A 25369-nucleotide genomic window follows, 5' to 3' on the forward strand; every position below is an offset into this window, starting at 1 on the left:
TTCTTGTCCCTATGACTTGGCAGCTCTTTTAAAGTAGACGGTCCAATAGAAATAGAGGTAGAAGGTAGGAAATCACAATAACTTGGTATTCTAATCCTGCAAGCCTCAGTCACTTCAGTCATAGCTTAATCTGGAAGAAGTGAATCACTAAGTCCAATCAAGTTTGAAGGGAAGAGAGTATTGAGTAATTTGTAGACATATTTGTCCAGTAGTTTGATATTGGCTGATAATCAATATAAAGTTATATTGATTAGCTTAATGCCCGTATTAAAAAGGAAATGGGTCCAGAATTCCACTGGGTCAACATCCTTTGGATCATTTCTCACCTTGGTGTCAAAGATCCAAGGAAGTATTTTGAGAACCACATCACATCAGGTCATTTTAAAATCTAATTAAAATTTGTTTTAGTCTGTAAATGGCAGAACTCACACAGAACAACAGTGAACACACGTACAACATGCAGTGAATTGATTTCTGTTGGTGTCTTGTATAACAGTCAGTGGAAGCTATTGTGGTTTAGAGTGTTGGTTGTTGACAAGTGCCATGATTGTCTGTAGAATACTTTTGTGCTGTTGTATATCAATTTTCCTCTCTTAACAGAATAATACAACAGATCTTTACAGGATTCTTTGCAAATTCTGCCATTTCTGGATCCCCACACCCCTTTTCTTGGTAAGTGACCATTCTTTATCTATATTACATTGCTCGAGTAGTGACATTTTAGGTGCTATCATTTCTGTACCATATGGAAAGTAAAACCTCATAGGTAAGTATGTGGATATGCCTGGGATATTGGATTACTTTTTTTCTTTTTTTAACCAACCCAAACTCAATCCGAACTCACTTCTCCTTGTTGATGTTCAGAGCACTTGGCCTGATCCCTTAAGATACTGCTGGACATGCCTGGTTGTTTTTTGTCTTGGTCTGAGTTATACTGGGTGGGGAATGAGATGGTCCCTGCCAGGCTTCCGGTCTGCTCTGTAAGTCTTTCTTATGGACCACACAGGAAGATTTTGTGCTTTACTTCCCTGAAGTTGAGAACATATCATTTTACTTTTCTTTTCTCAAAGTAAGACAGTTTCTCAAAATCAAAGACCCATGTAGTTCAGTATCAGAGTGACACTTAGGCATGGTAGGACTTGTAGACAGTGTCTTCCTAGTGTTGCCTTTCCTGCAGTTGTTTGTGATTTCTGACCTTGCTGCAGAAGGGCTCTCTGTTCAGTTCTTCCCCACATTTACTCTACTTTACAGCCTCTGCTTACTTTAAGTGTGGTCTAGCTAGAGCCTGTGCCTGTCATCCAAGGTACTGCACCAGCAGCACCAAGAAAGACGTCCCGCAAGTCCCTTTGTAAGTGCTCTAGCCACAGTTCACAGGAACTGCTGTGGCTTTTCTACCAAAAGTCCTTACTGTGCAGGGCACGTGCAGCGTCTTTGAACGAGGGAAGTCTACTGTAGACTTAGGACAGCCAAAGCACATTTTTTTTTTTTTTTTCAACCCACAGGCTCTTTTTGCTCTGGGGTATCCTGTAGCAGTTTAGAGGGTATCACATTTTGTCCCAGTTAGGTAAAAATTGTTGAGAATAAAAGGATATCTCTAGATAATCTGCCTGACTTTTCAAATACAGAGGCTTTGTTTGCCTCTGGGTGGTAGAGGACTAGTCCTTACAGCTCTGGGAGAGCGGTACCCCACTGCTAGATCCCGTCACCCCACCTAATCCTGTCTGTCTCATCTCATGTATAGGAGCGGGATGCTGCACTCCAACCCTGGGGACTATGCCTGGGGTCAGACAGGGCTTGATGCCATTGTAACCCAGGTGAGGAGCTGCCTTTTGAGAGGGTGTCTGATGTGTCTCATGGTTTCACAGACTCCTGCATTCCTTCTGCTACTTTCTGAAATGTCAATCACTCTGCTCTCACCACAGTGTGAGCTTTTGGGTTCCTGTTTTAACTAAGTGGATGGATGGGCTATGGGCATAGCCTAGTTTCTGTGTTCCTACTAGGCATCTCGAGATTTCTAGAGAATGACTTTACCTCTGGAAGAAGTAAATACTCACCTCGTACCAGCAGTTTATTGTAATTTGTCCTCTTGTTCAGTCCTGTGAGGAACAGATGCTTCATGGAAGAGTAGGGTCTCCAGTGTAAAGCTGGGGTTTCTCCAGACAGAGCAAAGTAGAAGAAGGAAGCAGAGACGAGGGCTTCCCATGCTGTATAATTGCCTCCACTGTTTACGCTCATTTCAACGTGACTGGTTTTCACTTCCCTGTGGACTACTGAGAATAAAAAGCATGTTGTTCATTTCTAAGTCTTCCCGTCGACAGTAATATATCCATCTCTTGGCCTTTTGCTGCTTTCCATACTGACATGTCTTCCTTCTGACTGAATACAAGTTTGAATCAGTTTACTATTGGGTTTTATTAAGTTGTGATTTTATCCAGGACATCACAACTCTTTTGATATCTTAAGTTTGCTTTATGGCCAAGGGTGGGCCTTTCAGTTCTGAGTCTGTCTTCTAACCCTGGTTACGCTGGGTCACTCGGACATTGTAAAGCAGCCACGAGTGCTCCAGCACCCGGAGGGAGTCCTGCAGAAGTTAAGAGCAGCGAACGCTCCCAGTGCCCGCACTGTCTGTCAGCTGGAATGGCTCTCTCCAGGTACTGAGATAATGAACATTGCTCCCTCTTTTGTAGCTTCTAGGACAGCTGGAAAACACAGGCCCCCCTCCAGCTGACAAGGAGAAGATTACGTCTCTCCCAACAGTGACAGTAACTCAGGAACAAGTCAGTAAGTTTGCTTTCATATCTGTTCTGTCTTCCTACAACATCTGATCAAACGCTCAATGCATTTCTCTTCTAAAGGTATGTCTCCCTATCATTTCTGTCTGGCCACAGCAATGGAGGGCCTAGTTAGCCTGCCTGCTTTCTGGCTAATAAACAAAACTCATTTAAAAGCTGTTGGGTCCATCATCCCATAGGGAGGAGAAGAGGGCAGATAGGAGGCTAGGGATTTGTTTCACATGGAAGGTCCAATCAGGTAAACAGAGACATGGTTTGAAAACTTTTTTTTTTTTTTAACCACCAAAACATCTTGAAACATGTCTTGCAGTTCGAAGGTTTTCTGAATAAGCCCCTCCCTTCCCTCTCTGGTCAGACTTTCTTCTCCTCATGTCATAGTCCATTCCAGATCTAATAAAAGAGCGGTTTCCATTGTGCTGACTCAAACAGCATAACCCTGCTGGTGTTCTTCAGTGACCTCACCCTTCTGAAGGGGGTCTTCAGACGGAGGAGTGAGGGTGTGAGAGATCTTTAGGAAGGTTCTTCTGGAAATAGTATGTTAGATGCAGTGAGAAGGAATGAGAGCAGAGGCAGGAATTGAGACTGTTGCTGGAGTTGAGCTGGGATTCTAGTGATGGTTGAAATGCTGACAGGAAGGAAAAGGTAGTTTTAGAGGTGTGGCTATGTGTTGTCATAGAGACACACAGGTTTAATTCCAGCACTGTCAAGGTAGAAGCAGGCAGATCTCTAAGTTCTAGACCAGCCTGGTCTACAAAGTGAGTTCTAGGCTAGCCATGGCTACATTGTGAGATGCTAAAAAAAGAAAAGAAAGGAAAAGATCAGTTTTGAAAAGAGTTAGTTTTATTATTAATTACATTATTAAGATGAAGGGGGTAAGGATTATTAAAGATGATTCCAGAGCTTTATGAAGGCAGCACTGCCACCTTCGGGTGATGGTGAATCATGAACTGTCCCTGGGCCTTCTAAGGAGATGCTGTGACAGTTTTAATTCTGAATTTATTGATTCTGAGGTGCTAGCTGAGAGTCCAGGTAGAGGTGAGTGGGATTGTCTTGAGGTTGGTATTAGGGGGAGTCAGCTGGTGGTGAAGTCTTGTATGAGTTGGGATGCTCGCTACCTGGAAGGCTGTTGTTGCAGCTGTGACAGAGTGACAGCTGGAGTTAGGATGGGGGGGGATGGGGATGGAAAGAGTTTTTTAAGGGGCAGTTCTCCAAATGCTTCCTCCTTCACCATCATCAGGCCTGGAGCATAGCTCAGCCATTTTGCAGATCAGAATTTGCCACTTAGAGCTCTCACTACAGAAGCCATATTCTCTGAGGTTGCCACTGTTTTCTAGGCAGGACCTGGATGACAGAGGCTGTCACATATTTGGGAAGATGCTTTCCCTGTTTTATTAAAATAGACAAATACATTTCTGATTCTAGGGTTTTATTTGTTTGGTTGGTTTTGTGGTTTGTTTGGTTTGGTTAGGCAATTTTTTTATATTTGTTTGCTTAATGTATCTGAGTACTTTTTCTGCATGTAAGCCTGCATGTCAGAAGAGAACATCAGATCCCGTTCTAGATGGTTGTGATGATCAAGCCAGCTTAGTCACTCAACAGGTTCTCCAGGGCAGGAGTGAGGATTAAAAAGAAAAAGATTAGACCACAGTGTAACATGACCCCAGTCAGTTTTGAGGCTGAAGGCAAGTTTAATTTTTTCCAGTCCACTCTTATATCATTCTGGGTACATACAAAGAATATGGCCAGTCCTTAAGGCATAGACAAAGTAGTCAGGGAACGAGCAGAGCAGAAATCAAGGCCATAAACTGTAGTCACCATATTTAGGGGTTTATCAGGATAATCCAGATATAAAGAATACAATACATTTCTCAGCTGTATTTGCCTTGAGCCTACTTTGTTGTCCCAGTCTAATAACAAATTCCTGCCAAATTTCTAGAAGCAGCCACAAAAGTTCTCTACATTGTGAGTCACCATATGGTTGCTGAGAATTCAACTCAGGACCTCTCAAAGAATAGTCAGTGCTTTTAACCACTGAGTTATCTCTCCAGCTCTGCATACCTATTTTTAACTTAAAAATTTCATTTATTTTGTATATGTGGTACATGTGCCACAGTGCCTGTGTGGAGGTCAGATGATAATCCTGGGAGCTGATTTTCTTCTATTGTGTGGGTTCCAGGGACTAAACTTAGGTCATCAGGCTTGGTGGCACCTTTTTATTCTGTAAGGCACCTCACTGGGCCAGCTCTGCTAATTCTTCTAACCCATTACACTAAAGATTGGGCCCATTATATGATTGCTACTAGGTCTATTGGAATTGGCCCTATTTGTCTCCATGTCTGTGTCCATTTTGAATAGAACTCATACTTCTCATCTGCCAGCCACTTAGATATAACTGCTCTCCCCCATCCCCTTAATGTGTATGGTGGGGGGACACCTGTGTTTCTTGGATTGTTAGAGACATTTGGTTTGGTTTTGTTCTTTTTTATTCATTTATGAGGTAGACTTTGTAGCCCAGGTGAGCCTTAACTATCTGTGCTTCCGCCTCCCCCATGCTGGGGTTATGGGCCTGCAGCACATGCCCGGCTCTTGGTTGCTTTGCTTTCTTCCTTTTGCTTGTTACTTTAAAAACACATATCTTCCTCCAATAGGTACAGGTTTAGAGTGTCCGGTGTGCAAAGAAGATTACAGAGTTGAGGAGAGGGTCCGGCAGTTACCCTGCAACCACTTCTTTCACAGCAGCTGCATCGTGCCGTGGCTGGAGCTGGTGAGTACAGCGGCCTGACCCGTGGCAGGGCAGCAGGCAGCTGGCAGCTTAGCTGTTGGCTGGGTGACGCTGCTTCAGAGTACAGATGTAGTTGCAGTTCAGAGAGCCAGTAGATGAGATTTCAGCCTCCCTGGCTGATTAGTGCTACCAACACTGTTTTGTTTAATTATTATCCTGCTGTAAGGACAGAGAACTGTAGCACACAGGCCACCATGGCACGCCAGCAGCTTGGGTACATGAAGTGATTCTGAAGCACAGTTAGCAAATTGTGGCTCTTCCTGTGCTAAGTGGGCACAGTTGGGAAGTTGTAACAGAATTGGTATGGAATCGCTGACAGAGCCTAGAACACCTTCTCTCTGTCCTTTAACGGCTTCATTTTTATTTTTAATCATGTGTCTGTGAGTGGTTGGAACGGGTATGTACACATGAGTACAGGTGCCCTTGGAGGCCAGAAGAGGGCACTGGATCCTTGAGACTTTGGTTCCATGCCTTGGTAACTTATGGGTGCTGGGAATGGAACTCAGTCTTCTGCAAGAGTGGAGCATGCTTTTAACTGCTGAGCATCTCTCCACTCCCTCTCTATTTAAAGAAGAAGTTTTCTTAGTCTCACTGAGACTACATGAAGAAAAGGTTGATAGTTACTTTCTGTCATAATTGAAGTCACTGTTAGCAGTTAGTTTGCTGTTATGAAGCTAACACATATTATATTTATATTAACTTCTTGGCTTAAGATTCTGTCCACTCTACTTAAAATTCTATCTGTGAAATATCCTGGTATAGTACCTTTCTAGTTGTCAGCTCATAGGCAGGTTCCTTAAATCATAATTGGGGGTGAGGTGGCATGTGGGTACACAGGCGTATGTGTGCATGGGGAGGCAGAGGTCAACCTTAGATGTTTTCCTTAAGAACTGTTTACTTTGACTTTGATTCTTGAGACAGTGTCTCTGGTTGGTTGACCTGGAACTAAACAGATCAGACTAGCCTGGCTGGCTACAAACCCCAGGATCTGGGTGTCTGCCTCCTTAGCCACAGGATTACAAACATCTATCACTGGCATTTTATATGGGTTCTGCATTTGTTTGTAAACATTTTACTGACTAAGCCATCTTGATTTTGGGGTTTAAGTGTTTGATATTCTGGCTTCTCAGGTCATGCTGTTTACATGGATTGATATCATTTTGTTTCAGCATGACACATGCCCAGTTTGTAGGAAGAGCTTAAATGGTGAGGACTCTACTCGGCAAACCCAGAGCTCTGAGGCCTCTGCAAGCAACAGATTTAGCAGTGACAGCCAGCTACATGACCGATGGACTTTCTGAAACTAAAGACCACACCTGAACCAGGGCTGCCTGTGTTAGTCCTGTTATTATAGCTGTAAATTGTATCAAAGCTAAACAAAATAGTAGATGGATTTAGGAATCATGTAAGAAACCCCAACCAATAATATTAATGCAATGAGTGTATTTCTTCTCTAAATTTAAAGTTAGGACTTACAGATGGAATTGTATCGACAACCAAATGCCTCTTGTTCCTGAACTGAGTGATAGTTTTATTAAGTGTGAAACTTACTCATGTCAGTTTGCTCCTACCTGAGTAGAATGGATTCCTTAAAGTCTAGGTGGGGTTCTGTTGTCATGTTGTCTTATAATGGCTGTCTCTACCTCCTCCTCCAATCCCTCCTACCATCAGTGGATTTCACAGCAAATACAGACAAGCCAGAGCCCTAAGGTCCTGTTATATAAAGCCCTTTTTCTTAATTGTACAAGAGTACAAGTGCCTACTCTTGGCCCCATTAGCAAGGTCAGACTGATTCAGGAGTCTGAGACTAGTGAGGTTTGTCTTGATCATCAGAGAGCAAGTGAAGAGAACGACAGTGGGAAGGACAAACGGCTGTCACTGTACACTCGGGTTTTCTTATGTTAGTTCAGGAAGGAGTTTCCCTAAAAACCACCATGGCAAGTTTTACTTAGTTTTGGGTTGGTAGGAATCTGATTCTGGTTCCTCTGTGACATTAAACTGAGCAGCGTATAGAGTGGAAAGATGGATGTGGGAGATTTTTACTACTGACATGATTTTTAGTGACCTTCAACTCACTGTTTATTGTCTTTCATACTAGTAACCTTATAATAATTTTCTTCATGAAATAATTTCCTTCAAAAATATAGTAAATCCCTTCATAAAAGATAGGATTATTTTATTACTGCTTCTATACCAGTTCACAGTTTTGGTAATTCATTGTTATTTAGGAATTAAAATTGTATTTTGTCTTGTTTGTAAAGCCCATTTTTTTCATGTCTAAAACTTTTCCTGTTCTGTTCTGGCTATACTTGGAATCAATCTGATCAATGTAATCATACCCAAAACAACTTAGCTTGGGAAAGGTGGACCTCGTCTGCAGTTCTGACATTGCTCACACACGCTCTGTATGTGTTTAAAATGGAATAAACGGAGGTCATGGAGCACGTCATTGAGCTTCATCGTCTCAAAGGACACGGTGGACATAGAGATCAGCTGCTGGTGCATCAGAAAGGGCCTGGAGGTGACATTAGCATTTCATTGTTCAGAATAATCAGAACAGGATGATTATAATTTGCTCTGTCTCTTTCTTGGTGAGGAGTCCTTCCCTAGTTTTTGATGTCTCACAGTCTGATTTGAGGGTGTGAGGGGTTAAAGATGTTTTTGTACTTTGTTAGAGGATGAAGAAGTAGGGGAAGGAAAAGAAAGAAAGGGGAGTGTCCTGCTGAACTAACATCCTGCCCCTAAAGGTTGTGGTCAGAGGTATGGTTCAGAAACCAGCCCTGGTGGCATGGCTCCTGTAATCCCCGCGTTTGGGAGGCTGATGCAGGATGATCACAATTTAAAGGTTTGCCAGGGCCTCATGGTGAGTTCAAGGCCAGCCTAGACCACTTGGTGAGACTCCTTTACAATAAAAAAGAGGCTGGGGACATTGCCTAATGAAGAGCACTTACTCAGTGTGTGCAAGGACCTAAGTTCAGTCCTCGTTACTCCCAGGATGTGCATGCACACACACATGCAATGTAAGTAGCTTAAAGACAATGGAAAATGTTTGCTTATGTCCTTTCATGCTCTGCCTTCATAGGGGGTGTTTATTCGGAGGGTGTGACCTGTTTATTGTGATTAGTCTATAAGATGTAGCCTGAAAATACACAATGTCTTTGGATTGGGAGGAGAATGCAGGTAAATAAGGATTTTGTTATGATTATTTGATCACTCACCTGGATTAAGCTGTATTAAAGTTGTAGTTTTTGAGTAAAATATTATCAGTTATCTCAGAAAAGATTTTAATAGCTCAGAAAAGTCCCACTGTGTCCAGAGATGCCAAGACAAACGATTGTGTTTTCAATTAAAATTGAAGAGTTAGAACTAGAAATCAATTTTATACAATCTGGAAACAAAGTAGTAGGCAGGGGTCCCTCTCTGATGTACAGTGTGACGCTAAGCAATCCCAGTGTCTCCAGTGAGCCAGTGTGAATCTAGGAGAGCACTGAGTGTAGGTCAAGTCCTAAGGGGAGCTGATGGCTTAGTTCCAACCCAACAGGCAGAAAAGACAGGTGTCCCAACTTAGACATTTAGGTAAAAGGAAGTAAAGCATCCCCTGACTTGAGGGAGAAGAGCCTTTTTGTTCTATTCATGCCCTCATTTGTTTGGGCGTCAGAGTAATATGCTGCTTTTCAGCCAACTGAAAATGTTAATTTCATTAAAAAACACCTTCACATAAACCCTGTGAATAATGTTTGAGTATCTGAGCCTCCTGCAACCTATTCATCACAAGCAAGGAACACAATGATCCCAGATGTGATTTTCATGCCATGTGAGAAAACTTAATTGCTGGTAAATAAGTGTCTAGGTTGGCTCAGAGACTACAGTGGAATGGCATACAGTATGTGCTTAACTTCTCTTTACCTTGGCACAGTTTAACCAGGGAGTAAGAGACAGTGTCCATTGTAGGAGAGAATGGATGCAACATTTTATATTCTTTGGTCTAACACTGGAATGTGAGCTGGGGTTAAAAGCTTATTTTCATAATGCTTTACCCTTCCATTTGGAACAGTTTAGATAAGGTGCCCATGTCAGAAGGCTAGTCGTATCTTAGTTTCATGGCTGTTGCTGTGATTGCAAAAAAACAACTTAGCAGAGGAAAGGTTTATTTGCCTTGTAAATTCCAGGTTGCAGTCATGGTTGTGGGGAAGTCAGGGCAGGAGCTTGAAGCACCCAGTCACATGCTTAGTTGAGCCGAGGATGCAAGCATGTATGCCTACCTGCCCAGTTCACTCCACCAGGCTTCCTTCCTGAGTTAGTGCCCAGTTCATGACCTGTGCCATTCCTGTTCAGGATGGCTCTTCCCACCCCAGTCAACCAATTAAAAGAACATTCCTTACCGGAATGTCCCCAGGCCAACTTAATCTAGGCAATCTCTCCTTGAGATTCTCTTCTCAGATGCTTCTTGGTTGTAAAACGCTTCAGAATGAAGCATCATGAGACCTTTATGTTAATATTAACGCCCTACCCATTGAATTCTAGGCAGAGCTCAGAAGATTTTCCTACTCCAGTTTTGCTTGCAGTGTGTGGAAGAAATAAATGCTTCTGTATTTGTGTGGTTATAGCCATTCTCATCTGCTGCTCTGACACGCACGGGAGACTTGAAAGCAGGGAAACTGGGCTGGAGCCTTGCTGCCTGCCTTCCCAGGGACTAATTGCCCTTCATATTTTTCAGACAGCATAGTCAAATCCATTATCATATTGATTAGTGTTTTAGTTCTTTTCTATTGTTTTGATAAACTACCATGACCAAGGCAACATATAAAAGAAAGCATTTAATTTGGAGCTCATGGTTCCAGAGAGTTAGAGTCCATCATGGTGGGGGGTCATGGCAGCAAGAAGCAGATACTGGAGCAGCAGCTGAGACCTTCTATCTTTGTTCACAATAAGAGGCAGAGAGCTTGCTGGGAATAGCTGGGCTTTTGAAACTTCTAAGCCCATTGTCAGTGACACACTCCTTCAACAAGGCCATACTTCCTAACCCTTACTGAAAGTTTCACCAACTGAGGACCAAGCATTCACATTTATGAGCCTATGGGGGTGTTCTCATTCAAAGCACTCATTCAAGAAAACATTTGGCAGATGGAATTGGGGAGAAATTGACACATAGCCTTATCCTCCACATCTTTAAAGTATGAGGGCTGAGTTGCTACAAGGAAGGAAAAGGAATGACATGGCATTTACAATTAATTTTTCGGACTTTCTATTTCCAATTCTTTAAAATGTTTGAGAAACCTGAAGACTCCAGGATGCCTCTATTGCTATGTGTAACTCTGACCCTTCGTAGTGGGTTGGCCTGATGATGTTTGTATTATGTTGATACTGATTTCTCAAGAAGGGTTGCCTCCTTCACATACTCAGGTGATGCTATGTGAGCCTCCCCCCATTTAACTGGTCAGTAAAAGGCCAGAGCCTGTGATTGAACAGTGGAGGGGAATCGGGACTGGAGGCGTGAGGCAGGAAGGCATGTAGACAGGGAAGAAGAAGAGAAGCCAAGACAGACCAACACTGCATGGCTGTCCAGAAGAAACCGCAAGTAGCAAGGGGTCTTATAGCTGGGGAATAAATTAGTATAGTACTAGATCTGCTCAATCTAGGTACATAGCTTATAATTAAAATATTTGGATTGTATGTCCTTTATATGGGCTTATTAGGGTTGGAAATTCCAACAACAACCCTTTCCTTTCAATATGGCTTAATCTATCAGAAAAAGTAATATCTGAGCTGGAAAGATGGCATAGGGATTAAGGCCTCATATGGTCTGGCACTTATGTAAGCATGACACACAAATTTGAGAAGCATTCTATATTTTTAAGGAAAAATGTACACACACACTCAAAGAACCACCAACACCACCAACAAAAAACCAGGAGTCAACAATCACTAGTTTTTGATATCTCTCAATATCAGTTGTCTCAGTTTCTCAATAAAAAGACAGAACAACAGAATGAATTTGAAAATTCCATCCTTCTGCTTCATCCAAGAAATACACCTCAACATCAAAAAAGGCATTACCTCAGGGTAAAAGGTTGGAAAAAAATTCCAAGAAAATGGACCTAAGAAGCAAGCTGGTATAGCCAGTTTAATATCTAACAAAATAGAATTCAAAATAGAACTAATCAAAAGAGAGAAGGATCCTACATACTCATCAGAGGAAAAAACAATCCACCCAGATGACATTTCAATTCTTACCATCTATGTTCCAAACACAAGGGACCCAAAGTTTGTAAAGGAAATGACACCACAGCTTAAATCACTTATTGGCACTCACACACTTGACAGTGGGAAACTTCAACACCTGACTCACCAACGGACAGTGTGGGGGTTTGAATGTGTTGGCCCATGGGAAGTACTATGATTATGAGGTATGGCCTTGTTGGAATAGGTATGGCTTTGTTGCAGGGAGTGTGTCATTGTGTAGGTGGGCTTTGGAGGGCGCCTGGGCTCAGACTCTGCCCAGTGTGGGAGAGAGACCCTACTCCTGGCTGCCTGCAGAAATGAGTCTTCTTCTGGCCGTCTTTATATCAAGCTTTAAAACTCTTGGCTCCTCTGGTTCCAAGTCTGCTTGCATGCTGCCACACTTCCCACCAAGATAATGGATTGAACCTCTGAAACCATAAGCCATCCCCAATTAAATCTTTGCCTTTATAAGAGTTACATTGATTATGTCGTCCCTCCAGAGCTGTAAAACCCCAACTAAGACAGGTTATCCAGACAAAAACTGAACAGAGAAATATTAGAGATAACAGACATTCTAAACCAAAAGAACCTAACAAATATCTACAGAACATTTCACCCAAAGGCAAAAGAATATACCTTCTACTCTGTACCTCATGGAACTTACTCCAAAATTCACCACATTCTCAGATGTGAAGTAAGTCTAAACAGATACAAACATCGATCAGACCACTATGGATTAAAGCTAGATTATCAACAAAAGAAAAAACAAAACAGAAAACTTAGAAACTCATGGAGACTGAACTTTCACCTCTCAACTGGATGGAAAATGTCAAGACAGAAATAAAGAAAATAAAGCCTTTCGAGAATTCAGTAAAAATGAATACACAACATACCCAAACTTATGGGCCACAATTGAAGTGGTGTTAAGAGGATACGTGAATGTTAAGGGGTTTCCCCTCTGTGGTAGAGAAACGGGGAGGTAAAAGTACTTGTGATGTGTGATGTTTATTCTTGGTTGCCCACTTGACGAAAGCTGGAATGAACTAAAACCCACACTGGGTACACCTGGGTTATGCCTTCCAGGTTAATCTGGGCTCTACCTTCTGGTGGCAGACTATATAAGACCTGGAAGGAGGCTGGCACTTGGTCTGCTTGCCCTTGCTCTCGCTGGAAAGTCTCTCATTTCACTGGCATTGGAGCCCCCTTCAGGATCTGCTGTGTACTGAAGACCAGCTGAGACATCAGCCTCACGACTGAACAACTACTGGATTCTTGGACTTTCTGTTGAATTAGCTGAACCATAGCATGTGAGCCACTGTAATAAATGATATGTGTAATTCATTAATATATGAATTATATATTATTTATATGACTAGATACTTATTAATATATATATGAATATGTATAGAGGGTCAGTTCTGTTTCTCTAGAAAATCCTGACTAATACATTGCAGTTTGTGAGATTAATGGAGATTTGAAATTCAGATGACATTACATTTGAATGTCCTAAGTCCTTACATAGGGAATTGGGGAAAGATTTAACGGGATAGGATCATTCTTGTGGGGGGAATTCTGGCTGGTACTAATGTCCCTATCTGGGCACCTTGTGGTTGCTCCACAGGTTTGTAACGAAAGTCAGAACAATGGGCATGACTAGGGGCATGTGTAGCTTTCACCTGAGAAAGGAAATGTTGGGGCGGGGGTCTCTTTCTTACCTGTCCGAGACGAAAGGAAAATAGACATTAAAATTTGAGATTTGTATTGTTTGGGGTTTTTTTTTTTTACACATAAAAATTTTGTTTTGCTGACAGATGGTCTACAGAAATGAAGTCTTTGTTGTAGCTTTTTCCCCCACTAAGATCCTCAGGTCTGTAAGTCTAGCAACTTTTGGTGAATGAGTAGCAAAAAGCTGCTATAATTTCTATATGTGTTTAAATCAGTTTGTCTTTATCAGTTACATCCATCTACACACACACATCTGCACATGACATACACATATGTAACTGGGTACGAATATATATATGTAACATATATAACATATGTAAGATATTTATTTGGACAGAAGGAAATGGGCTTGTAGGTTCTATGTAATAGCTCAGTGGCCTCACAAGTTGTGAATTAATTATTCAAACAGATTTGGGGCTTCAGACATGGAGGTTCATGGGCTTATTTTAAAACTGAAGTTGATTGTGTCAACACATTTTAAGCTCAAGACAGTATTTCCCATTTCTGCTTAGCTGAATCTTGAAATAGGCAGAAGAAACAGATTATTTTAGACCTTTGCTTTATGGCTGCTTAACTCAGTGCTTGTGAATGTCTTGGTAAATGAGCAGAGATCACGTGTTCTTGTGTAGATTTGTGTGTGCACTTCAGTTAATACAGTCTGCTATATGGAACCTTCTCTGTATTTGGATATGGTGTTAAGGTGACTGAGTAGCTCCAGAAGGTTCTCTGAAGAGTAAAAGGCAAATGACATCTCTGTTTATGTGAGCTTAACATTTAGTTAAAACCATAAACAGGCGGAAAAGATTATAAAGAATGTAGTATAGTGGAGAAAGTTTTGAAGACTTTGGAGTCAAAACTCAGATGTCTCTGGGTTCCAAATACAGGGTCTTACTTGATTCTCAGAAAAACACTGGGTGACGTCTCCTTTACACATTGGTAACTGCAGTTCCAGGGGATCTGACACCCTTTTCTGTGGGCACCAGGCATTCATGAGAGGCATACATGTGCAGGCAAAACACTCAACAGATAAAAGTACATTTCACTTGCCTAAAGACATGCAGCTATTACATTGCAGCTCCAGAATTTGGATCTAGGTTTTATACTTCAAGCCTACTCTTTTTATCTCTATAGGACACCAAGTCAAAAGCCTTCAGTTTGAGGTTCAAGACCACCCTACTGAAGATATTACTGCTACATGTCATCCTTAGGTCTCCATATATCTTAGTTCCCACCTTTGGTAGGTCTGTGCCAAAAAGATGACAGGTGAGGTGTCTATTTTGATGGCTTCCCACTGGGTTCCACTAACTGTTCTGTTCCTGTCTTTATTCAAGTTCTCCCCGCTGTTGGAAATAGTCTGTTCCTTGTTCTGTTTGTGGCAAGAGGTTATCTCTCCAAAATCAAAAAAGGTATGTGAGTTCAGGAATATGAAAAGCATGCGAATAAAGGCTTTGAGCATCTTTTAGAAAGACCAGTGACCAGCCCAGCAGTGGTGGTTCACATCGTCAGTCCTAGCACTCAGGAGGCAGAGGCAGGTGGATCACTCTGTTTGAGGACAGCCTGGTCAACAGAGGGAGTTCCAGGACAGCCAGGGCTATAGAGAGAAACCCTGCCTTAACATTCCCCCCCACCCCCCCGCCGGCAAAAAAAGCCCTCAGTGACTAAAGAGACTATCAGTCCTCTATTGATACTAGAGGGTTGTAGTTAGTGCTGTTCCTGGCCTGCCTGAGTTTCCTCTTCTAGCAGGGAATGGGCAGAGTGGACGAGGCATTGAACACCAAATATGTCTTCATTTTTTGTTTTCCGTGCAAGCCAGTTCCTGCACCTGATTCTCTTGCTCTCTCTTCCCCATGTTTGTTTGTTTTATATTTTTCTTTACAGTGTTAAATAAACAGTTCTTTTTAGGAATGGGCGTTTTCATTTTTAAAGATTTTGTGTGTGTGTGTGTGTGTGTGTGTGTGTGTGTGTGTGTGTGCACGCACACATGCATGCATACATGAAGGCCTGAAGAGGGCATTGTGTGTCCTCCACTGTTCTCTACCTACTCCTCTGGGGTAGGGTCTCACATTTTTCTCCACTACACTGGAAGCTAGTAAGCCCCAGCAATTCTGTCCCTGGCTTATGGGAACTCTTGGCTTGCTACTCCAGTATTATGATTGCATGGTCCCTCTAAACCATCTCTTCAGCTCCTATGTTTTTATTTTTTTAAAAGCCTTGCTTGGTGAGACAGCTTAGCATGTGCACAAGCCTGGCTGCCTAACTTTGATCTCCAGACCCCACGGTAGAGGAGAGAATGGACTCCCAAGAGCTGTCGTCTGACCTCCATGTGTGTGCACTGCCCTCACAAACGCCTCTCGCACACACATAAAATTAAAACTCACTTATTTTATTGTGCGGAGAGGAAGCATTATTCTGTGGTCTAAAACCTACCTGGTATTTAAGGACTATACGTCAGCGACATTTGCAAAATGTTTTCTTTATTGGCACTGAGATGGGAGAAGCCAACCGTGCTCTGGCAGCGGGGGAGGAGACCCAGGAGTCCAACTGTTCCACCAGATTCCTGGGATGTTTTTGTTGACTGGGGTGGAGGCGTGGCACTCCCAGTGGAGATCAGAGAATGGCTTTCGGGAGTCAGTTCTGTCCCTCCACTGTGTGGGTGCATGTGGGTACATGGGTTTGACGAAGTGTGTCAGGCAAGCACCTTTACTTGCTTGACCATCTCTCTGGTCCTCCAGGTGCCTGGAGCACTTGACATCGTCTTGTGGACCAGTCTTTTCCGTGCGCGTCATCAGATTTACCTTTCTGCACCTTCCTCTGAAGTTTTGTTCTTTTTGTCACAAGGTTTATAGAGCTGTGGAGAGAAAACAAAAGGTTGTACTATTGCCTCACAACTCAGACTAGCTGAAACAGAACACCTGATGAGAGAAGTCTCAGCTGCCCTGAGTTGTGGGTTTGGTAGGATTTCATGACTGGAAAGGGAATGGGGAAAATGGATGGACATAATATAAATGCTGTGTGGGAGGTGCAGAGGGAGGCACAGGGATCCAGGAAACCCCATCTTTTTCCTCACACGAAAGGAAGGATTATTAAAACTTGGTTTCCATGATATTGCTAAGATCCTTTTACTGCGGAACACTGCCTGCCCCGTCATTCTACTAAACCTGAGTTCCAGAGAGATGAAGAAAAGGACAACATGGTTGTTGACGTCTGCAATCCCAGTGCGTGGAGGCCAGTCTAGGTTGCATGGGGAGGCCATGGCTCAGTTTCTCTCACACGCAGCTTTATGGCATAGGTAGTGGGATTCAGCTTTGGGATTTTGTTTGTTTGTTTGTTCTTGGTTCTGTATGTTTAAAGCTTCTGAGTACAGGAGAAAACAAAGAATTGAATTTAAAGTTTTGTTCTTATTTTTTTAAGATTTATTTTATGTATATAAGCACACTGTCACTGTCTTCAGACACACCAGAAGAGAGCATCAGATCCCATTACAGATGGTTGTGAGCCATCATGTGGTGGCTGGGATTTGAACTCAGGACCTCTGGAAGAGCAGCCAGTGCTCTTAACCCACTGAGCCATCTCTCTGGCCCCTAAAGTTTTGTTCTTGGCTAGCAAAGGGAACCATAAGCAGATACTTTGTTGTTTTAGGATGGCTTTGGAATCAAAGGTAATGGTTATAGTGCCAGGCTGGACTAAGTTTCCCCTTTAAGTTGATGCTATGCTTAAAGAAATGACATTAACAAGAATATAGCTTAACCTGCTAGGGAAACTTGTATTCAGTGAACTGTGAATAAAGGGTCAGACCACTTGATCCCCAGAGTCCCTGTGTGGAAGCTGGCCCAGCTTTAGCATGTCCTTGCTGTGGGTGGCAGGTACAGGCTCTGTCCATCTGGGAGATGCACTTGCTTATGACGTCATCTCTGGTCCTGTTTCTGGTTATATGAGGAGGCAGTGTGAAAATGCAGAAGGTTGTAATGGGGACAGAAGTGCTTTCCATGTTACAGGGCACTGTGTAGAATCAGAAAGATCTGTACTAGGTCTTGGGAGGGCCACACTTAATTCTCCATTTACTCGGAGGTGTTGTCTGAGGTTAGATTCACCGACCCACCATACAGTTTACCAGAGAGATCTTTGCATTTATAGAGCTTACATTATGGTATCATTCAGACTAGTAGATATGCGTTTGAGAAAAGCTTGCATCAGTTTCTTGTTATTCAAAAGCCCAGTGACAAATTATTAAATGTCCCAGTCTTTTAATACTCAATAAGGGCATCAGCTTTGGGGAGGAGCTGTGTTCAAGCCCCATCTCCTGCTTTGTCTTCCTGTGATAGCTGCATGTCCATTACCGCACCTCGAGTGTTCAGTGAGTGGAGGTGGATGTGGTTACTGTCTCCCACAGCCTCTCCTGAAAGGTCTGACCTCCTCCCCAGTGGAAAGTTCGGTCCACCTGTCTCCACATAGCTACAGAATTATGAGTTCTTCAACACCCTAAAACCAGTGTCCCCCACATACTGGCTAGCATGCTTCGGGAACATTTTTCCCTCCCTAAGAGCTACCTTTCTGTACTTTTCCCTCCCAGGAAATAATTAAGTTGGCAAAGCTACGGACTCAGCTTGGAGAGCCACAATCTCTTCTGGACATACCTTGAAGGGCCACCAGGCTGGTGACCAGCATCCCCCAAGCCTTTACTTCCGAGACGCCTGAACTGAGAGAGCTGTTGATATGTCTGAAGTCGGGGTGTGACCTTTTTTTCTGTCTTATTTCTGTGTGGTTCCCTGTTCCAGGTTAAAAAGAGAATCATGGATCAAAAGAGGGAACCAGAAGTCAAATCTTCCTTTGCAGCATTTCCTATGTAATCTCAAAGAAGGCCTGGCAGCTTAGTTCACTTCCTGAATAAATATTTTTGATATCTATGAACTATGATATTTATATTTAAATGTAGTAAATTAACACAGAACCTAGCATTCACCAGAGACAAGAGATGCAAGTAGGTCTCCAGGAGCTCTAGAGTTTTGACAGAAAGGTAAAACAGATTACCCTGGATTTTGATTTTTGCTAGATTTCATTCATTATAAACAGTCTTCTGGAATAGATCAAGTCATTTAGCGTAAGTTAAAATCTCAGGTGCTGGAATAGAGCTGGGGCTTCTGTCGTTGCCTCTCTGTGTGAGTTTTGAGTATGAGTTGTCACAGGGCAACAATAATACTCCTGAAAGTCGGTAGGGATTAATACAAGCACAGTCCCTGGCACATGCTGAGTACCCAGTACATGGTGGTCCATGTTTTTAATGCCACCTGTTGCCTATCTGCTCCTACTTTCCAGAAGGAACTTCATTTCCACAGTTGATGGTCATACATGATGAATGTTTAAGTAGCCTGAGAGGATATAGACATTCCTTACTAAGGAAAAGTCTGCTCATGTAGGTATATTAGGAGCCTATAAACACTAGGTTTTAAGGAGCAAGGACTGTTGCACCTCATTCTGGCGTGCAGCACTAGGCACTGTGCTCAGGATGCATGAAGAGGGGGCAGGGGAATGGCTACTCTTGCAGTTTAACTAGAGCAGAATAGCTGCATAAATACAACACCATTGCCTAGAGCAGTGGTCCTCAACCTTCCTAACGCCAGGACACTTTAATATGTGGGGACCCCCAACATAAAATTATTTTGTTGCTACCATTATGAATTATAATTTTGCTACCATTATGGATTATAATATTAATATCTGATATGTGGTTCATGGATTAAGAACCACTGGCCTACTTTTGTACTAGGCTAACCTGATTAGGTATTGTAGACACTGAGGAGCCATTGATTCTTTGAATGCCAGCACAGCTTACACAAACTGACCTTCTAGATATGTCTGCTGGCAATCTAGAAAGGACTGGGACAGTACTTAGAGTTGGTGGCCCATTTATTGAACAGTAAGTCCTGTAGAAAGTTGAATGAGAAGTCTCAAGGATTTTACTTGTTAAAGTCTAGAGAAATATTTCAATTGTGATTCAAGAGACTTGGAGAACATATTTGGAAAGAAAAGAATAAATGTAGGAAAAAACATGTAGTAATTTACTTGGGTAAAGAAAATGAGGAGCCAGGGTTTTGATGGAGGCTTATGGACAGATATAAGTCTCAGGAAGACAAGTTTGAGGAGATGATGGAGCTTCCCAGAATTGGCTCAGCGTTAGTGGGATGCTTGGTTAAAACACTTGAAGTAGAACTAGAGAAGGTGATTTGTGGGTCACTTGCAAAGTGCAGGTTTAAACCAGGGTAGAAGCAAGATTGAGAGGATAGAAGGCAGAATTGGTGAGGACAGGTTTGATAGATGGAAGGAGGAAGTAAAGGCAAAACAGGAGAGCAATTAAACAAGTCAGAGAACACTCACAGAACCCACAAGAGGGGATTTCAGTGGAAGAGAGAATAGTTAAACTTCGGAGCGACTGGTCACATAGGCAGGTAGCAACAAGCAAGCAGGCACAGAAGGAAGAAAACATAGGTCAAACTGGAGGTAAATGGAGCATTTGAATGATTAGTAACCACAGAAGGAATGGAAATGTTTACTAAAAGGCTCTTCCTCTCCTATTTTTATTTACTGTAGGTAGAGAGCAGAAATACTATTTATTTGTTTACTGACATGATCTAGCTGTATAGCCCAGTCTTGGTTTCCTGAATGCTGAGATAATAGGTGTGTACCACCATGCTGGGTTGATGACCTCTTTAAAAGTTTCATATTAGGCTGGCATATGGTTTAGTGGTAAAGTACTGGCTTAGCGTGCTCTAGGTCCTGGGTTCAATCTGTGGCACTGAGAAAAGTTCATACAGACAGCAAACTTTTTTTTAAAGCTGTTGTATATCTGACAGTATCTGTCTTCTCACATATTGGTAGTTTGGCTGGGTATAGAATTCTAGGTAGAAATTATTTTTTTCCACAGATTTTTTTGAAGGTTTGCTCTCAGATGGGCCCTTTATAAAGCTTGTGTGGATTGATGTCTATACGCAGGTGAGAGCAGGCACAAGATAAGGCAAGGCCTGTGATCGGGCAGTGAGAAAGATGGGGGGGCAGAGTTTTTGAGAGGTGGGAGAGAAAGGAAAGGGAGGAAGAAGAGAAAATGGAGGAGGAGAAGGATGATCCACCCACATTTAGCTTTAAATAGCCACAGGTCTCTATGAATATCTTATAAGGGATGGATAATTACAGAACAGATTGTCCCATCTAGGTGGGCAGTTTATATCAATATCGATTGGCTCTGAGTTTATTGTGTAGATGTTTTGTGGGGTAAAATTTACTGATATAAATCTGATAGATAAATTACAAGCCTCTAGAGTTTTGGTTTAGGTTGCTGGGAATGTGAGCGGAGTCTACATCAAGAGAGCTGAGAGATAGGCAGTCTCTATATGGGACTAGTGTGGCAGTGACCCACCATGGGAACTAGACGGACGGCTGCTGATGAGGCTACTGCTGATGAGGTGAGCCAGAGACAGAGAGTAGCCGGGGGCAGCATGGCCTAGAACTGATTTACAGCATTTAATGTTTACCGCTACTGTCTAGGGTTGTCACATGTACTTTTGTGGTGATGAAGCACTCTGTACTGTTCTGTTGAGGTGGTAATTGAGCAGGGGAGGCATGCCCACTATGGAGGACACAGTCGGAACAAGAAGCCTGAATGACAGTCCAGGGTTCTATCAACTTTCTCACTTCTGATTCTAGAAAACTGAACTCATGGGGACAACCCACACTTTTGCTTTATTTATTTATTTGTTTGTTTGTTTGTTTTAATCCAGTAGTTTGAGTGGATTCCTGTTTCTTAGAGCTGAATGCTTCTTAGAGCAACCACCCATCTTATTTGAGGAAATACAGCTTCATCTCTGGGGAAACTCCAAAGTAGGCATCAAAAGGCCTAGGTTGTAGACCTGTATTTTTACTAGCCCAGTCAATGAATGTCATTAAGCAAATCTCTCCACCTCCTAATGAATCGATCTTTCAATGAGAATGAAAGGTGTTCTAGAAAGATTTGGAGTAGTAAAGATGTAATTACCTTTGCATATATACTTTTATGTGTTGTGTAAGATAAGCTCTGTTTGCCAATGGAGTGTCAGCAGAGGACTGGGTAACAGGGAGGATTCTTAAGGGAACTGCTATCTAGGAGCTCAAATAGCTACTTGAACTCCCACTGTCTGCCCTGCTCCCTGCTCCTCTGAGGGCATTAGGGACATGAGGGACTCACCTGTGACTAGAACAGAGATAAAATGGTCATGCATGTAGATTTCTGGCTTCTGGCTTCTGGCACAGCACTGGTAGGTCCCACTGTCGGATGGTGTGGCTTGTTCTATTGTAAACACCAACTGAGATGACTTTTCAGTGATGTCATCTGTCCCAGGATCCCTTTTAACCCTTAGCTGTTCTAAGCTGGTCTCAGGGGAACAGTTCCAAGATTTGTCTTTGCACCAGAAGAGTATTAGCCCCTCCGCTTCATCTTTCTTGTGCCACAGCGTACAGGTGAAGTCCAGTCGCCCTCCTTTCCGGGATGCTGAGCTGGTGACATGAATACATCCTGGAACAGAATGCAGACGTTACCTGTGGGAAGCCAGGGTTCCTCAAGACCTGCCTACCTGGCTCTTGTCACTAGAAATACAGTCTGACACTGGCAGATAGGAAACACAACTTCTAATTGCTTCTGTGACCTTCTCCTGGGAGGTGAGAGTTAAGAGATCAGGTATATATAGGTAAAACTTCTACAGCATGGCAGATAAAACATGAACTCCATCTTAGTTACTTTTCAATGGCTGTGGCAAAACACCATGACCAAGGCAACTTAGAAAGAAAAAAAAAAAGGTGTTTAATTTTTCTGGGAGGGTTGGAGTCCGTGATGGAGTCTGTGATGTCAGCAGAAGCATGGTGTCAGGAAGAGCCGAGAACTCACATCTCAAATGTGAGCAGGAGGCAGAACACAGTGAGAACGGAGAGAGGACCCTGATACCTCAAGTGTGTGCCCAGTGACACATTTCCAGCAGAGTCGTAGGCCTAATCCTCCCCAACAGCCATTACTGGGGAACAAATATTCAGATGCCCAAGACTTACTAGGACATTTCATTCAAACCATCACAGCTCTGCTCCCAGTGTACAGCCCAAAGTATAATTAACAAAAACACTGCACTTTGTTCTACGGTGAACACTGAGATTTCAGGCCTTCCTTCTCTTCTCTTCTCTTCTCTTCTCTTCTCTTCTCTTCTCTTCTCTTCTCTTCTCTTTACCCTTCCCTCCCCTCCCCTCCCTTCTTTTTCTTTCTTTTTTTAAGTTTACAGGCCCCGTGAGCTGAAGGCATAGGTAGGTATAAATCTCTGCTCTCACAGGCTGCGGCTTCCCTGGCATGGTAGAGGATCAGGCTAAGGCAGGCAGAGAAGTGCGGCTTCCCTGATACACTGAACTTATTTAAATCTGGAAGAACTCAGAGCTCCAGTGCTTAGGTCCTGCCCCAGACTTCTCTGATGGCTGCAATTGTCATTTCCAGCCCTTCAAGACAGGTGAATGGCCAGGCCCCGCCCTACACACAATCCCACCAATCCCTGAACTTGCCCCAAGATCAGGCCATAGAATCCCACCAATTCCAGGGCACCCCCAAGAAACCCGACAGAAAGCCTTCCTCCTGTTTAGTGTCTCTTCCAGTGACTCTGGTGTGAGGTTTGTTGTGTGGTGTGACTTTGTGGTATTTCTTGGCTCCTGACTGCCAGGTTATCTCCCCCCTCAGAACTGTGACACTTATAAGTCTTTCTATCTATAACCACAAGATTAAAGTGACTATCAAATTATGCAGTTACTATAATTTAGGGCGCTTAGGAGCTCCTTCACATGTTTGAAAGAATCAGGGTATCTTCACAGATACCTCCTTCCCCTGAGCCCGGGGTTCTCCCATTGGCTGTCTCTGCCCTGGCACCTATCCTCACCACCATGTTGGAAGTTCACAGCTGCCAGCAGGATAACCAGGACACAGCAGCTCTGGCCAGGCTCCATCAGGATTTGCATGTTGGATTTTACGTAAATGTTGACTCTGTTGGTCTGTGGCTGCCCACTCCTGAAAGGCATAGGGAGAGTCTCATGAGATGAAGGCTTCCAGGCCTCTAACACCAGCTCCCTATTTTAGGTACTTGCTGGGGTTGCTCAAAGTGTGATGGAGATGAAGAGGACTTCAGGGCACAGCTGGTTTGGGAGTGACAGAAAAAGATCAGGCAAAGCAGAAGTGGGGAGAAGAAGGGGGGCTGGGCTGAGACTTTGCCTACTTTTCACTTGCCAAACAGCCCCTGTTATACATATATGTGTGTATATGTGCTTGTGTTTATGTGTATATACATACATATATGAATTATGTATCTATACATTTGAATACATATATGTAAATACATGTAGCAAAGTATATGTAGAAAGCAGAACAAGAAAGGGTAAATATTAGGGGTGAGGAAGGACTGAATTCAGGTGAAGGGCACTTGTATCATGAAAGAGGATATGAAGCTAATTCTGTTCTAGTTTTAACTCTATCGTGGATATTTTGGTGATTCCTAAGAACTAAAAACCATATTGGATAGTGAAAGTTTAAAATCTGACATGAAGAAGTCCCACAGCTTCCGAATGGCTGTCCTTCTGAATAGAAGTTTACTGAGATGCATACACTTTGGGTTCAGCAAATTTTAATGTATGATTTTTTTCTTATTTGCAAATTCTTTACAATAAAGTTTTAATTAAAAAAAAAGTTGTTTGGCTTCCAATATTGTTTTATGAGGTTTCCCCCAAGTTGAGATTATTTTCTCCTAATATTTTAATCACTATTTATATTTATATTTTTTATATTCTAATCTTGGTTAAGCAAAATTACGTCTACATTTTAAAAAACACTCTAACAAAAGAAAAGCAACAGGAAACTGATTTGATAAATTTGATCCATATATTACTCAGGCGTGTGCCTGACATGACATTTCAGTCAGTGAGGGAATGCCTGCATAGCAGTGGCACCGAGAGATTTTAATGAAACGGGGACAGAAATGAGTGACTGGAGGGACAAGAGGAAAAAGAACAGAGGAAAGGAGAATGGGGGAAAAAGAAATAGAAAAATAGGGCAGAGGAAAAGAAAATAACAGTCTTCCAAGAAAACTCCCAGGTCCAAAGATTTTACAGATCTTAGCAAGCTGTGAAAAACAGGACAAGCTTACAGAATAGAATATATAAATTACCAGTGGTAGCACACACTTATTCCCTGGAGGCAGAGGCTGGCCTGGTCTACAGAGTGAGTTCTGAGACACACCCAGGGCTACACAGAGAAACTCTGACTCAGAAAACCCTTTTTTGCCTCAGCTTACCCAGCTGTGATTACGGGCATGGGTCCTCCAAACTGGCTTGTTTCTGTTTTAGGCTAAACTTAAAAATTAAGAAGGCTGTAATGTAAAAATGCTGTAGTTTGTGAAGGTTACTTTATGATTGAAGTAAGGTTTTTGTTTTTTTTTGAGGTGCTGAGGATCCAGCCAGGATTTGGGGCACAGTGTACATAGAGTGGCTGATGTGCAGGGTTCAGCAGAGCTTAACCATCCCCCATCTCTCTCTGTTTCCTATTCACTCAATCGTCCAGAGAAATTCCCAGTCCTGCGGCCTCCAGCCCCGGGAAGAGCTTTATCCAGGAGTTCCACTTCACGCTGTTGGACGGTAGTTTACTGTGCCTGGTCTATGTCTACATTCATAACTGTTCACTGTTGTGTTACTGTTGCCTGCGCTATTCTGCACAGTAACATGCTATGCCTAAGAACAAAAGGTTGTACCATGTGACCAACATATGCAGAGCCTATGCCATCTTAGTTTATATACATACACTCTATAATTT

At 42.7% G+C, this 25369-nt stretch overlaps 2 protein-coding genes across 4 annotated transcripts in view; one reads left to right on the forward strand and one right to left on the reverse strand.

Moving 5' to 3' along the window:
- The window catches only part of RNF115 (ring finger protein 115), a 55756-nt gene extending 42204 nt beyond the window's left edge, over positions 1-13552 (forward strand). For all 3 annotated transcript variants that reach the window (XM_080915721.1, XM_080915722.1, XM_080915723.1), the window contains 5 exons: positions 601-672; positions 1742-1814; positions 2688-2781; positions 5441-5556; positions 6744-13552. In XM_080915721.1, coding sequence (XP_080771847.1) covers positions 601-672; positions 1742-1814; positions 2688-2781; positions 5441-5556; positions 6744-6875 — 487 coding nt within the window. In that variant the 3' untranslated portion in view covers positions 6876-13552. The remainder of the gene's footprint in view (positions 1-600; positions 673-1741; positions 1815-2687; positions 2782-5440; positions 5557-6743) is intronic.
- A 630-nt stretch (positions 13553-14182) lies between these two features.
- CD160 (CD160 molecule) lies at positions 14183-24874 on the reverse strand (the record flags this gene model as incomplete). The annotated part of the gene is made up of 5 exons (XM_080915996.1): positions 14183-14247; positions 18156-18287; positions 21734-22060; positions 23451-23578; positions 24855-24874. The coding sequence occupies 5 exons, from the start codon at positions 24872-24874 to the stop codon at positions 14183-14185; spliced, it is 672 nt and encodes a 223-aa protein (XP_080772122.1).
- Positions 24875-25369: the final 495 nt, after the last annotated feature.

Source organism: Micromys minutus (genome assembly GCF_963924665.1).
Source record: "Micromys minutus genome assembly, chromosome: 4".
Taxonomy (NCBI): domain Eukaryota; kingdom Metazoa; phylum Chordata; class Mammalia; order Rodentia; family Muridae; genus Micromys; species Micromys minutus.